This window comes from Balaenoptera musculus, chromosome 9 (assembly GCF_009873245.2).
Source record: "Balaenoptera musculus isolate JJ_BM4_2016_0621 chromosome 9, mBalMus1.pri.v3, whole genome shotgun sequence".
Taxonomy (NCBI): domain Eukaryota; kingdom Metazoa; phylum Chordata; class Mammalia; order Artiodactyla; family Balaenopteridae; genus Balaenoptera; species Balaenoptera musculus.
This window is the reverse complement of record NC_045793.1, coordinates 60178672-60194394: the sequence shown is the minus strand read 5'-3', so window position 1 is coordinate 60194394 and position 15723 is coordinate 60178672. Positions and strand designations below refer to the sequence as shown.

Below are 15723 nucleotides of genomic sequence, written 5' to 3'. Positions count from 1 at the left end.
AGCTGTTAAAAATATCAAGTGACAGAGCCAGTTAACCTCATACCAAAGAGGAAGAAGAGGAAATAAAGCTGTCACTAGAAAACTCTTGTTGCCTGAGGTAAACTTCATAAAAAAAACTTCACAGAAAAAAACTTATTAAAAAAACTGAGTTTTTGCCTGGAAAACAGATATAAATAGGAAAATTCCTAACTGTTCCACACCAGCAAGTGTAATTTACCAATGTCACAATCTGTCTAAAAAATCTGTTAATTTAAATGCATAAGGTAAAGTCTCTGCCAGTTATAGCCTCCTTTTTTTAGAAAAAAACACAATGAAATATTGAAGAACTACACTCTGAAATTCTCCTGAATAGTAACATACTATGTATTCAGGGTTTTTCAGCTTGATTTAAGCCATATTTCTTGGTTATTTAAATAATACAAATGGAAATAAAACATACAATGAACTATATAACTAAATAGCCAAAAATTTAGTAGTGTTAAAAAAATAGTGTATCAGTTACCTGAAGTGTTAGGATATTTCCTTGGCTTAGCAGTGTTGTGAGTCTGCAGAGAACTTCTGCATACACAAAAGGACACAGGCAGATGGCATTTCACCTAACATACAGAGAGCCCTTCAACCTTGAACGCCTACAGTAGGCACTAACATTGATAGAAACCCACAGATACATGCCCAGGGAATCTCGGAAATTCAAAATAAATAATAAATAAATAAACACCCACTTTGGGATTCATTAGGTTGTATTTAGAAAGAAAAAGTAATAGCTTCACAAAATACCGTAATAAAATTTTTCACATGCTGAGGTACCCAGTGGCATGTTGGTAAATGTTCAATAACTGGCTTGAGGAAAAGGGAGCAAGCCCTGGTTTGCAGCATTTGCCAATTTTTGTGGTGTAAATACCCTCACCGTGGCTGGTTTCGAGCGGATCTGAATTCACCAAAGCAAGCTGAAAAGAGAAGCACACAGTTGGTGCTTCTGAGCTTGTGCACAGCTAGGACAAGCACCCCACTGGAAACATCTCAAGTGTGAATATAAGCGAACTCCAACCCTATAAGAGAAATAAACTAAGTTTCTAGGAAATGCCTGTGTGTTTTATCCTCTGTGGATGACTTTTCAATTCTGAAGCTACCTTTTAACATACACTTCCACTTGAAAAAAATGATCTGTAGGATGCAGGAGACATTACCCATCATCAAATATTTGAGATTTCTTAATACTGAGGCATTCAACAAATCTGCTTTTTCTTTAACAGGAATCTTTATACATTCAAACTTGATTCAAATTAAATGCTAACTGTGAGTCCCCGAAAAAGTGAAAAGGAAAGGAAACCAACAAGATACAACATTTTCATACCGATTTTAGACAAGGATTAACTTCAGGTAACTTGTTAGTCAAGGGGAGGATGGTTAGGATCAAGTTAATCATCTCTGCCCTCACAGAGCTTGCGTGCCCCACCTTGAAGCAGAGGCGCGGGGATATGTTTGTAATTTTTGTTTTGGGGGAGGGCTATTTTGCAATAATAGGAATTAAAAGGGGAGATCAAAAGCCATCTTTGAGAAACTTTCTTCAAAGCATAACTTCATAAGGAAAACTAGCAGAAGGAAATAAACTTATCGAACTGGAAATTCAACAAAGAGGGAAAAAGCAAGAGCAACAACAGCTCCAGCATTTCAACACAACTGTAGCAACGAAATAATAAAAGGAGTAACAAAAGAGCAGACATATACCCAAGTTCTGAGTCTGACTGCAGCTGGAGCACTGAGGGGTCTGTGTCCCACTGCAGGGTCCTAATCGTGCAGCACAAAGGAAAAAAGAACACAGAGAATTAACAAAAGGGGAGGGAAACAAACCAAACCAAACCATGTCATTCATCAAGGCAATGGCATATACAATGTATACACAGAACAACTCCCCACTTTGTCACCCCAGCAACCCCCAGGAGCCAGGAAGACCCCGTGAATATCAAGTGACAAGAGCAAGTGAGGAACTGTCCTTTCCTTTGAACAACTGTTTGATACTGGAAGCTATGGCTGTTTTCATGGAAAGAAGCCCAGAGCTAAATGTTCAAATATTCATCCACTCACACACACCCTTTTTGCTTTTGTTTCATTCTACACTGGAGCCTGATTGATTTCAGCATGTAAACTGCTTCATGTATACCCCAGAGCCCAGTCACACCTGGGACCAACAAGCATCTCCCATGCAATGATGAGAATCAAGTGCAAGGGTACGAATGGGCCACAGCAGGAGCATCTGGGGAAGTCTGGCCAGGTAGAACACGACTGCAGAACCAAGAGAATAACTGGCTTCCTTGGGTCAGTTACTGCAAATACCACGCATTGGATTTCGAGGCTCATGGGTATTTTGTTGGTTTTTATTTATATATTACACCAAGATGGTGACCAGCAATAATATCATTTGTCTCTAAAGATGCCAGGGATATCTTACACCTTCTAAATATTTCACAAGAGATAGCACAAGGTATCAGTAGTTACCAAGGTTACCAACAGTTATCAATTTCCCTTGTTATTTCTCCATCACATAAAAGGAGATAAGTAGCTCTTCCATGAACAGAGTGCACACAAGGACCTTTCTCAGGCAGGACCTTTAAATTCCCTGCACGTTAAGTAATTACAGGTGAGTCAGGCATAAAGGTACCTGGTAGACAACCGATGGACAGTAGGGACTTTGGGGTCAGGCATCTGAGACTCAAATCGTGCCTCTGGGACTTACCAGCTGTGTGACGCTGGGCATGTTGCTTAAGTTCGCAACCCCTGCACCCTTTTACTTGCTGAGTGTGGCCCACAGACCAGGAGCATCAGCACCTCAGGGAGTTTGTTGGAAATGCCAAGACTCAGGTCTCACCCGGACTCACTGACTCCACACTACAGTTTAATAAGGCCCCAGGTGATGTGATTTGTGGGCACCTTGAAGTTTGAGAAGCCCTGCTCAGTTTCCTTGTCTGTAAGGGTTTACCATGACTTATGAGACAATTCATGACCTGGCTTGCAGCTATCTTCCCAATTTATCTCTAAGTGCTGCCCCCCTCCCTCACTGTGTCTTCCCTGATGTTCTTCCCCCAAAGAGCTGTGTGGCTCATGCCTTTGCTTGTTTCTGTCTTTTGGCTCAAATGTCACCTGCCCAAAGAGGCTTTCCTTCTCTCACCACCCTACCCCAAGCAACACTACCTTGTCACTCTTCATCCCGTTCTCTTATCCTGCTTTACTTTCTTCATAAAGTATCTTTACCTATGATTTTATTATACATCAGTTTATTTATGACTGTTTGTTGTTTAACTCTGGACTTAAGCCTCATAATGACAGGAGCAGCTATATCTCTACATTATAGGGATACAGGCCTAGACCCATGCCTGGCATGCATGTTTATATAATACAGTATTAGTTGAATGAATGGATGGATGGATGGACTGTCTCTCTCTGGATTTCTATAGGGACTACATGCAACTATACCTATAAAATACAAAGTAATTATTTGATAAACAGTAGCTGCTCTTACTATACCACATCCACTATAACTACTCCCAATGTTTCTTTGAGTCAGTGCCCCACGTATGTAAAGATCCCACCTAAGCTCCTCCTACAGAAGTATCGGAATGCAGTTTCATAGCTTCCCTTATTAGTTCTGGTCGTGCCCTTGTCCTCTTACCTAAATGCACTGAAAGATGACAGCTAAAGTGAGAACACAAATTGGCCCTTGTTTCTTAGACCAGTGCTTCTCAAACTTTAATGCACAGATATCTGGGAACATTGTTAAAAATGCAGATTCTGATTTAGTAGGTCTGGAGTGGCCTGAGATTCTACATTTCTAACAGCTCCAAGGGGTGCAGATGCTGCTGGTCTGTGGACCACACTTCGAGTAGCAAGGTCTGGACTTAGATCAGTAGTTTTCAAATTCTCACATGGGTCAGAATAACCTGGAGGGACTGTTAAAATACAGATGCTGATCTGTACCCCAGGAATTTTGATTTCAGTAGCTCTGGGGTGGGGCCTGAGAATTTGTATTTCTAGCAAGTTCCCAGGTAATGCTAACAGCTGACCCTGGAACCACCTTTAGAGAATGACGGGGCTAGACTATTGCTTCCATTAGTCAGCAGGCAGAAAGCATCTGTGGTCCTCAAATACATCAGTACCTAAACCAGTGATTAACTCAAGACTGGCCTAAGGCCCAGGCCATTTTCAAACCAATTAAATCAGAATGTCTCAGGTGGGACCCAGGCATCTGGATTTTTTAAAACTCTCCAGGTGATTCTCATGTGCAGCCAGCGGTGAAAACTACTGCTCTGCACTCATTCTCTGTCCAAGGAAAGCAACTCTCCCTGGCTCTGCACGCTGATTCCATCACCTCCTTTCAAATTGGGGAAGTAACCGAATCCATTACAGTGATTCACCCTTGCTGTTCACGTATCGCTGGGGATCAAACCTTTTATCTTTATGGATATTTCTTTGGCTATAGACAGAGGAGCAGCCTCTGGCTCTGGATGACTGTGAGAAGCATTCCCTCATAAGGAATGCGTTCAGCTCCTTTGCCCTCAGGTTTCTGATGGGACAACTTTTATTGGCCTTTTTTTCGTTCCTCCTAGGCAGGTGAAGAACGTGGCAGCTCCCAGGTGGTCACAGCTATTCTGTTATTTATCCGACAGCTCACCTGAACTCACTGTATCCTTAAAGAAGTAAAAACGATGATTCTCTCAGAATCACTCACTTAAGAAGTCCACAGATTAGCAGTGTGGAGTTTGCATTTTACTCAGACAGAACAACAAAGGAGGTCTATGGCACTAACCCACAACAGTCCTGCCCTCCACCCCAGTCACACATGTGTTACTCAGTAAAAGAAATCATAGTCATTGCCATTAACGAGCGGTGTGGTAAGGAGTCAAGCCGAGGGTGCTATCAAGTGTGCTAGTTTTTTCTTCTCAGTTTTCCCATTATTATCTGTGGAGTGGTCAGACTTACACAGAATGCACTTTTTCTTTGAAAAGGAACTTAAAGTCAGTACACTGAATAAACAATGTGTTTCCGAGGGTAGCCTAGGAATGTGTATTAAACGTTTGCTGAATTCCTTCTGTGCAAACTTGCAGAAAAACTTCCCTGTAGATAGCAGCACCTTGGAGAGGGCCTCACCTCAGCCTAGGGGTCTTGGCTTGTGTTCTGGGCTCAGCTCCACTGTGTGTCATCAGGAAAGTCTGCTGTCCTTAGCAAAAGGAGGGTGCAGGCCTAGAGGCCCTTTAGGGTTCTTTGCTGCCTGATATGTTAAAATGTCAGATGACTATTAAACTGCCTTTCTGCTTTCTCTTCTCCAGCTGGAATACTTTTCTTTAACCAACTCACATAGTTCTTACTTTTTAACCATCTTATCATCAACTTACTGTATCATTGAAAGTACAATGATGGTTTCCCCACAGCTTCTTGGACAGTTTGAAATCTTGCCAGGTAGTTTATTTTTTAAATGAAAGAAGTAGTAAAATTGTAAGTAAATATATGTGAAGTTAATATATTATCACAAAATATTTTCATATAGAAATCACCCTGTTTACTATAGTAATTAGTTCTAGTTATCAGTCCTCTCTGGAATGGACCAATCAATGCATGCAGGGACAGAATATTTTTATAAAAATATTCATTTAACTGTTCAATAAATTCCTATTAAGAGCCTAATATGTAAAGTACTGTGCTAGAGGGTTAAAAGAACCCCTAAGGAAACTGCAACTCTTATGCGGAGATAAAACATATAACAGTTTAGCAGAACAAGGCAGAAAGTAAAACAAGCCATGTAAGCACCACAGTTATGCTGTGGGACACGGGACTTGCACTTAAGAATCTTACATTTTAGTAAAGGAATGAGACCTATGAATATTTATACCTAATGACATGCATACTGATAATATATATAAGGAAAAAAAGTAGTTCTAATCACTTGCCCGGGGCCTGGCAAAGTTCAAAGTTTCAATCAATGTTAGCTGAAAAAAATAAGTAAATGCCATAGGAAAGATCAATACTAATGATAGCTATAATTTCCTTTCAGTGAGTGGTTATTCTGTGCCAGCCAGCCAGGCACTGGACTATACTTTCATAATCCTTTGGAAGCCAGAGCAGGGAGACACCTTCCCTCTTGAAAAGATCAGAGATTCCATTCGACCTGGTTTTTGAAAGATGGAGCAGGATTGGGACATAACAAACTCATTTTTCATCAGTGCCTTGTTTATTTTAGGCAGCTGAGTTAGTCTACTAGTTCTAATAAGACTTCTAGATCTAGTAAGTTGTATTTTAGATGCCAATTTACCAATTTGTCATGAGAACAATAACTGCCAGGCAGAGCAATTATACAAGCCTGACAAAGTCTTCTCCCCTTGAAGACCAGCTTCCTGGGAAGCCAGACAACTTTAGCAGCATCTTTAGAATTAGAACAAGTGAAGCCGAACGTTTAACTATTACGGCTTCTCCCTGTCCTACGCCCATGTCCACATTTTTCAGCAAGACCAGACATACCTCCCTCACTGCTGCCAGAGCCTCCATTCTCCCTAATTTCTTGGGATGACCAACAGAACCTGTTTTGATGAATGTAATCTTTCTTTAGTTCTGTCAATTAGATTTTGTGCAGTGTTCCTGTCTTGGAAACCATCTTGGTTTTGTTTGCTTATTTTTAAGAGTTGTATTTGTCTGCTCTCATCAATTGTAGGTTGATTTCTTAGGTTAGCTCTCTGAGGGCCCAACGGAGGATCTCTTTCATATGCAACCTGCAATTTGCACAGATCCTGAATAACCCAATAATTCCTTACCTAATCCGGCATCATCATGGCTCTATGGTCCCATGGTTGGATCGGCAGTTCTGGACACACCGTTTAAGGTCACATTTACTAACTTTGTTTCAAAATTCTAGGTACAGAAGCTTCCCACACCATGGAAAATAATCATTCACCTATTTGATCCTAAACATGCCAAACAATGTAGGCTCTGGCATCTCATCTAAAAAGGTCTACCATGTAACAGTTAGTTTATAATTTGGGGAAAATTTGTTTTTCAATATTTCTTTAAAAAAAAAAAAAGAATAAGCAAAATGCCAAAATTCTTCAAACTCGCAGTGATCTATTAAAAGACTAACAGAACTTTATATTTTAAACCTTTTAACAATTCATCACTATCCAGCTTCTTAATAAAATTCTCCCTACATTGGCCCAATTTTATTTGCTCAGTTTCAGTTTATTAGATAGAGGGAAGTGAAAATTCAAACAAAACAAACAAAACAAAACAATCCCTGGCCCTCTGCTGAAAGTATAACTTAGGAGTAAAAGACATGATGTCTGTTTTGTGTAACCTTGTTCTCTGATGAGTGGTTAATTTCTTCCTGTTCAGCAGCAAGTTAGTGGTTTCCATTCTTCTTCCCATCTTTTTTAGACTCCAGAGTAGACAGCCTTAATATTCTTCCCTTAAAGAATATCTTTGCTCTTACCTTTTTTTTTGGTTTTGGTTATAAGAAAGAGATGTCTGATAAATACTTGGAAGGCAGTAGTAAAGAATTGTCATTTGTAATGCTAGTATTCAGTGCAGCTGAGGCACTCTCATATGCTGCTGGTGGCATTTTAAATTAGTACAGTTCTTTGGGAAAGCAATATGCCAATATGGAGCAAGAATCATAAACACAGAATTACTCCAGAACTCGTTTCACTTCCAGGAACTCAGCCTATGGAAATAAAATAACACAAGCAATAATAACAAAAATGATGATGATAATGATAACAATGACCTCCAAGTTATCAAATCCCAAGGCTAACTCTTCTTTCTCAGCCTTGATCTCTATGATTCTGGTGACTATTGGCTCCTTCATAGCATGTTATTTCTTTTAGTTTTCCTGACCCTAAAAATCTTGTTTCTTTTCCTCCTCTCTCACTGTAACTTTGGAAGGGTCCTTATTCTGTCCATCCCCGTAAAGACAGACATTCCCCAACCAGGGTTATTTCTTCTCCCCTCACCTCTATACTCTAACCATAGGTGATCCCAAAGATGTCCACGTATCTTCAGCAAAAAGTAACCCCAACGTCCTCATCACCCCTGTACTCCAAGTCCCACCTTTTCACGTGCTTTTTGGACATATCCATCTGTAACACCAAAGCCATTTCACCTTTCCTTGTCTCATCTGTCTTTCCTTTCCTTCTCTATCGCCACAGTCCTCATTCAGACCTTCAGTCCTTTTTATCAGACCAATGGTTCCCCCAAACTCGTCTGCAAATCTTGAAAGCATTATAAAAATGCAGTGGCCCAGATCTCAACTCAGACCTGTGCCCTAGGTATCTGTGTTTTTAATAAGCTGCCAAGTAAATTCAATAGATAGCCACCAGATATGGAAGCCAGGAATCTGAACTATCTCCAAGGCCATACTTGCCCCCCAGACTCTGATCTCTTTTCATACTGCCTCCTTCACATGCATTCTACACCCCATACTCTTCCTTCCTCCACCATTTTCCTTTGTTTTTGCCTCTCCCATTATCTGGAATGTCCTTTCTCCCACCTCTACTTGTCCAAAGCATAGGCACTATTTAAGGCCCAGCTCAAATGCCTTGCTCTCTAAACTTATTTGTCCTCAATAACCTCATTCACAAAAAACTTGTCTCTCTATGGGACAAGAACGGAGAAATGCCTGCACCTCTTATTTCAGTTCTCTTTGCCAACCTACAACCCACTTGACCTCAATAGTAGCCCTGCATCACGCTTTAAGGCCAAGTCTGAAGATGGTCTAAAGGATGTAATAAGCACTGTTACAAAGCCCAGGGGCCTCAGCATGAAGACAAACACACTGTTAGTCCTACCCTACCTTTTTGCCCTGATCCCAGTAATTGGACTTCTGCCTTGTTTCTATGAGAAATCCTTGCCTTGTACCTCAGTCCTCTAACCACTGCCAATGGTTCCCCTTGAGTAAAGTCCACCTTCCAGCAACTAGCCCAGCAACCTTGAACTACCTTGCTATTACCTGGGTCCTTATCTCTCCACTCATCCTGCACCCATCCTATTCAGTTTTTTTGCAAGCTGTGCAAGCGTGCACACGCATGCACACAAACACACACATCAATAAACATTTACCAAGTACCTAATATGTGTCAAGACTCTAGGTAGGGTAGTAATGAATCAAAAGCACTTGTCTCACAAGAATTTACTAGTTAATTATAGATGATCTGGGAATAATGCTTTATGACATTATTGCTCATCTCTATGAGTACAAATATTTAAGAGCTGTTAACTACATAGAAACATTTCCTTAGATGGCTTCAAATTAAATACGTCAATTTACTGGAAGTGGGATCTTTAGAAGTAAGAAGAATTCCTCCATCTTTGTATTCCTTGCAGGTCTAGCATTTATTGTGTGTCGTACAATAAATTCTCAACCATTTATTGAATGAATGTGATGAATGAATGAACAAATGAATGGTCTTTACCTGCCTTTTCTGCAGATGGGTGTGAATTGTGAGGGCAAGCTGATTCCCAAAGAAATAGTTTTTATTTTCTTTATTAAAAAATGAGAGAATAAATCAGGGCATGTCTGCCTAACTCCCTTCATCTCTACCAAGCCACTTACACAGAACTCAGTCTTGTATGGCATGATGTCACCACATGGTGCCAGGAGAATTTTTCAGGCTCACTTCCCCACTGAAGAAGGACAGCCTATCTTGAAAATGCTGACCTCAATGCATGAATGGATAAAGAAGCTGTGGTATGCACACATATATATAATGAAATATTATTCAACCATAAAAAATGAGGAAATCCTACTGTTTGTGACAACATGGATGGACCTTGAAGACATTATGGTAATTGAAATAAGTCAGACAGAAAAAGACAAAACTGTATAATCTCAGTGATATGTGGAATCCAAAAAAACCAAACAAACTCAGAAAAAGAGATCACACTTGTGGTTACTAGAGGCAAAGGGTGGGGGAGCAGGAATTAGATGAAGGGGGTCAAAAGGTACAAACTTCCAGTTATAAGATAAATAAGTACGAGGGCTGTAACATACAACGTGATGATTAAAGCTAACACTGCTGTATGATATACAGGAAAGTTGCTAAGACAGTAAATCCTAAGATTCTCATTGCAAGGTGAAAATGCTTTTTCTTTTTTCTTTTTTTCTTTCTTTTCTTTTTATTGTATCCATATGAGAAGATGGGTGTTAGCTGAACCTATCGTGCTTATCATTACACAGTACATGTAGATCAAACCATCATGCTGTGCACCTTAAACAGTGATGTATGTCAATCATTTTTCCATAAAGCTGAAAAGAATGCTGATCATAATGCCAGTTTGTGCTGAGAATGAAAAGAAGTCCAGCTACCTTCCCTACCAATTGAACTTAGCAACTTTTGTTAGTCCCTGAAGCAACCACCTTGGAGCTCAAATTTTCATCTTCTTCTTTTCTCTTTAAGGTGGAGAGACCTCTCGAGGGCAGAATACCGAGCTCCTCTGAGTCCCACAGTTTTTCTGGACTCTTGTTCACATGTCTTCTCTGTCAAACAAATCACTAGTCACTAATCAGATAAAGAAAACAGTTTGGGCCGATGTGAGCATAGTGCCAAACAGAAAATCTCCAGTCAATGTCATCCCCAAATTCTTTTTCTAAGAGCCATTTCCAAAAGTAATACAGTGAATAATAAGGACATTTTAAAATCCATCACATCACTCAATCTGTCAGAATCATTAACATGATGTCAATTAATTAAGAATGACATTTAAATAATGAGTTAATGTTTTACTTCCCAGCCTCAATGATTTCCTTACTTTGGTCTGGCAATGACAATGATAAAGATTTTTTCCAGTGCCAGGAGTGAAATTGGAACAGTGCAATACACACTTATACCAGGCTCTTTTTAAAAAGCCTCTTTCTTCATTTACTGTGTGAGAATCTTCCCTCTGTCGGCTAAAGCCCTAACATGGAGCTCTGATACGGGCCACACTAAGCCGTACAGGGAGTCCATCTGAGCTGGATTCAAAAAGAAATGCAAGACTTCCCATCACAGAGCAAGGATGTGTTTTCCCCAAATCTTACACAGAGGACCTGCTGTCAAGGAAGCAGTCTCTCTAGAAGAAATCTCAGCAACCCCTTGCTAAAAATAGATGTTTACCCTATAACTATAACCATATGGGTATATACAGTACTCTCTGCCTGAGACACAGTGATAGGATATCAACAATTTTTAACCAATCAGTCTATGTGCTACACAAAGAGAAAACCCTATAGTGTACACTTTATTTTAATTTCCAAAGAGACTGACTTTTAATCAGCCTCGAATCAGTGATTTCAGTCTCCCTGAAGTCCAATTATCTGGTAGCATCCTGTCAACTTCTCTTTACATAATGATCATTTAAGGAATTTTGGATGCACAAAATCTTAATAGTCATTAAATTTCCCCCAAGGTTTTGCATTATTGAATTGTACTTTTTCACCTTTACTAAAACCTCCTTACAGTCTTCCCTTTAGCTTCTGATTCATCAGAGCACCTTAAAAGATAGTGATGTTTTCACCAAAAAGAGTTAAAAATCCTTTGAGGTTCATGTAGTGCCAGAGAATCCTACGGAGTCCAATTGTGGATGAATTTAAAAGTCCTGAGGATTTTCTGTCGGGCATCAAGCCCACGTGGTCCCTGAGCACATTTTCCTCTCCTCAAATTACAAGAAAAAAGTGGTGACCAGGTGCAGCCAGCACAAGTTGACCTTGAATAAATTATTCTAATTTCCTTATTTGTGAGTTCAGAGTTCACTAGGCAGTAAGTAGATCGGGGAAAGGCAGAGTTTATCAAATACCTGAATTTTACCCAAAGTATTTTGTCAACATGATACTTAATATTAACTATATGGAGACCTAATGTTCAAACTGAACAGGAGAGGATCTGCAGACATCCGTCCCAGTTCTGATCTGGAGTACACATGAAGCTGGAAGCCTGAAAGACCTCTAATCCACTCTGTACCTTTGTTCTCCTGTTAAGTGTTTCAGAAGACATTTCTTCTGTTGCTGCATCTAAGGTCCCCTTGGGAGGGGCTTCACCTCTCTAGAGAAAATCTATGGATATAAGCGTTTTGGTTAATAGGTGCTGATAGCTGGGAAGACAGGCATCAATTTTAAATATAATGGGATTATGTTGGGAGCAACTGGGGAAATTTGAAGATGGTATAGATACTAGATAAGATGAAAATGTACTGAAATGGAAAAATAGAGATACCTGAATAGAAAAGCAAGTTCAACAGTTTGTACAGTATGATATCATTTATCATATATATGATGACATATATATTGTATGAAAGAATATACACTAAGGTATTAAGAGTGCTAATGCATATTCTCTGTACGATTTTTTTCTATTTTTACTTGTCTATATTTTCTAATTGTATAAAATGAACTGATATTGTTTCTATAATAATAAGAGATTATTAAAAATAAAATACGGGGGTACCTGAGTGTCCTTGATTGATTGGAAAGTAGAAATTAGTGATGGTGTCAAGGCTATAGAGGGTCCAAAAGGAAGACAGAAATCAACTGTATTACTATCCGTCCACCCCATGCCACTTGTCACAAAAGACAAGCATGAATAATCTTCCCTATGACTATTTTTTTAAGGATGTTACGGGATGGGTGTTATTGTAACAAGAGATTGCACAAAACGTTATCACAATGAGACATATTTTATCTTTGAAATCATTGTGAAAGTCTTCCTCTTGAATCAGCTTTGGGACAGTGTGTAGCCTATACTCTGGTATACAGTAAACTTTATGATGTCAATACTCTCCCAGTTTCCACAGGCCAGTGCAGCCTCTAATTTAGTTTTGTCACTGAGACGCCTAAGGAATCTCAGCCAAACATGAGAAGAGCCCTAGTGCAAAGTCCCTTGTGAGCCATCCATGTGAATAAGAATAAATGTGGGCTGAATGATTATCACTTAGATTCATTTCTGGTTGAATATCTGAAGGTTAGGGACTAAGGGCTGGGTTAAATCAAAGTACGAAAAAAATAACAGTAATAGCTAAAACTCACATATACTTAATATATGCCAGACTCCTTTCCAAGTGCTTAACAGATATTAATTTGTTTAATCACAGTAACCTTACGGAGTAGGTTGTGTATCACTTATATCGACTGTCGTTAGAGCTGATGTAGGGTTGAGGTATAGATTGTGGAAACTTGTATCAACCTGCCCAGGTTCAAACCTAGCACTGTAGCTATGTCCTGTATGAGCTTGAGAAAATTACTTATTCTCTCTGTGTCTCAGTGCCCTGATCTGTAAAAAGCAGGAGGATACTTGATTCATTCAACAAACATTTAATGAATACCTACTATATGGATACAACTGCAAATATCACTTACTCCCTGCTCTCAAGGACCTGTCATTCCCTGAGGAAGAGAGATATGTATTCAACTAACCATAAGTCATTCTTGTTTGAGAGCTATAAAGTGCTACTGCTTCACTCTCATGTATAAAGGATGTAAGCTGTCCACAGCTTACATGTTGGTTTGAAATTAATATTCTTTATCATATTGAGGAAAACATTTCTATTCCTAGTTTACTAAGTTTTAAAATATGGGACTAGATGTTTAAGTTTTGCAAGTACCATTTCAGAATACACTGCAATATTTACTTTTCCCTCTTTGATCTTTTCATAGGCTGAAGTATGGTAACTTATTTTCCTATACTAAAATATCCTTGAATTATTTAATCAATCCCAATTTTTGAGTCAATATCCCAAGCATAACATTGTATCCTTTTAATATTGTGTTGGATTCCAGTTGCAAATAGTATGTTTAGGATTTTTTTCATCTACATTTATTTGTAAAACTAGTCTTTCAAATTTTTTATTAATAAATTGATTTTTTTGAAACCCAAGAGCTTGTTCTTTTGTCCAGTATATTTAAATGAGCAATGATTAATTGGTTCTACAAAAACTAATTAAGAGAAAGAGAAAAGTACCACAAATGTAAGTTGCAAATGAGAAGCAGGCCATAACAACAGAAGCAGAAATTGGAACACAAATAATGACACTGTAAGTTTAAAAATTAAATCACACTAGTATAATTGAAAAATTATTAAATATATCTACTCTATTCACTCAATTTAGAAAATTTACTTAACTGCTCTTAAAAATCAATAAAAGAAAATTTTGTTATACTTGATTTTTTAAAGTACTATTTTAACCTTTTCTTTATAATAGGGTACATTAAGTATGCCCATTTCCAAATTAACCACTTACAGGGCTTATATAAGAAATGTTTCCCAATTTTGGTTCTGTAAAGAAAATTGTAGTTTTGGTTTGAAATGTTGGCAAATGAATGACAGAATTTATGTGCCCCTTTAGGTAGGGCCAGATATGTTGATTTGACTCCTAAGTTATCTTCTGAAAGATGTTCCATTTTTCAAAAGGTCCAAATTCTACACAAATATGCAAATTTATGACTATAGAGTTACATTCTTAGGAATTACCAAGTTTTTTCTCAGCCTCATGTTTTATGAAGTGTTAGAGTTAATAGTAACTGTTTTCAAAAGATGTTTCTTCTACAGAAAAAGACATTCCAAGTGGAATTTTAAAAACTGAAATATAACATTCTTCTGAAATTTAACTCTCATATATATTTCATGGAAGCAAGAACATAAATTTGAGTGGAATGTTCCTAAGTTCAAAACAAGGGCAAGATTTACTAAGCTATTCCTAATGCCTTCTCCTCAAGCCAATTTTATGCTTAGTTTTTCTGAACATCATCATTTCCTCAATGCCAGTTTCCTTGCATTTCTATGAAACCTGCACTTAGCAAGGGAGATACTTATTGACTTCTAGCTGCCTACTCTTGCCAGAATGTTCCTATAAAGAACTGAAGCTAGTTGGAGTTTGTGTGGGGTAGGAGTAGTAGACAGCGCCTCTTCCAAAGTGATTAAGTTTAAAAATCATGTAAGAAGGGGAAAGAAATGAAGTGATGTTCTCTCAGAAGGAATAACTGCTGCTGTCCCCAGAGTGCTAACAGCACAGGTCAGCTTTCTCTAGAAGTTTTCAAAAGGGCTCATCAACTATGAAGTCAGTAATAGTATTTAATGCTGCCAACTGCACCCCTTGACACTAAGCATCACTGACACAACACCATCGTTGTACAGAAAGAGGCAAATAAATTAACTTAATGACAGGCCAACGACCCCCTAAGGAATGTGATTATATTGTGCCTGCTCTTGTATAAATGTTAGATGGTACATGCTGTGTTATTACTACTTTTGTTCCCCCTCAAAGACCTTTTGAAGTGTTCAAAGCAAAAGATGAGAGAAGACGTGTGCTACCCCAAATCACAAAGGCGATTTACTAACATAAACCAGCCTGGTGCCCACAAAAGCCTCTACTTTCACTTTTCTCAAATTGAAAGCAGTGTCCACTGGTTTCAAAAGGCCCTATCAAAACAAAACACTCAAGTCTGAAACACGCCAACAGGCAGATATTGGTGAGATCAATTCAGTCTTACACGCTGGTTTCAGAAAGCAAAAAAAAAACAGGCCTACAGCACAGGCTAATACTATTCTCATTTCCATAGTTTACCAAAATTGCCTACGCTTTTCTGGAAACAATGGACTTTCAGAACATAATGCTTGTGATAATGTGTTAAGTTAACAGAGAAAAATGCAAAATTGTATACCTCTCCTCCAGGAACATATATGGTAGCAAGAAATGTACACAGGTAGACAAGGATTGAGAGGT

General features: G+C 38.7%; 1 protein-coding gene across 4 annotated transcripts in view; it reads right to left on the bottom strand.

Moving 5' to 3' along the window:
* DYNC1I1 (dynein cytoplasmic 1 intermediate chain 1) overlaps nucleotides 1-15723 on the bottom strand; it is a 339110-nt gene that overhangs the window by 273640 nt on the left and 49747 nt on the right. For 2 of the 4 annotated variants that reach the window (XM_036863139.1, XM_036863140.1), the window contains exon 5: nucleotides 1729-1788. The exons of the other annotated variants lie outside the window; for them this stretch is intronic. In XM_036863139.1, the coding sequence (XP_036719034.1) occupies nucleotides 1729-1788 (60 nt within the window). The remainder of the gene's footprint in view (nucleotides 1-1728; nucleotides 1789-15723) is intronic. 4 annotated transcript variants of the gene reach the window in all.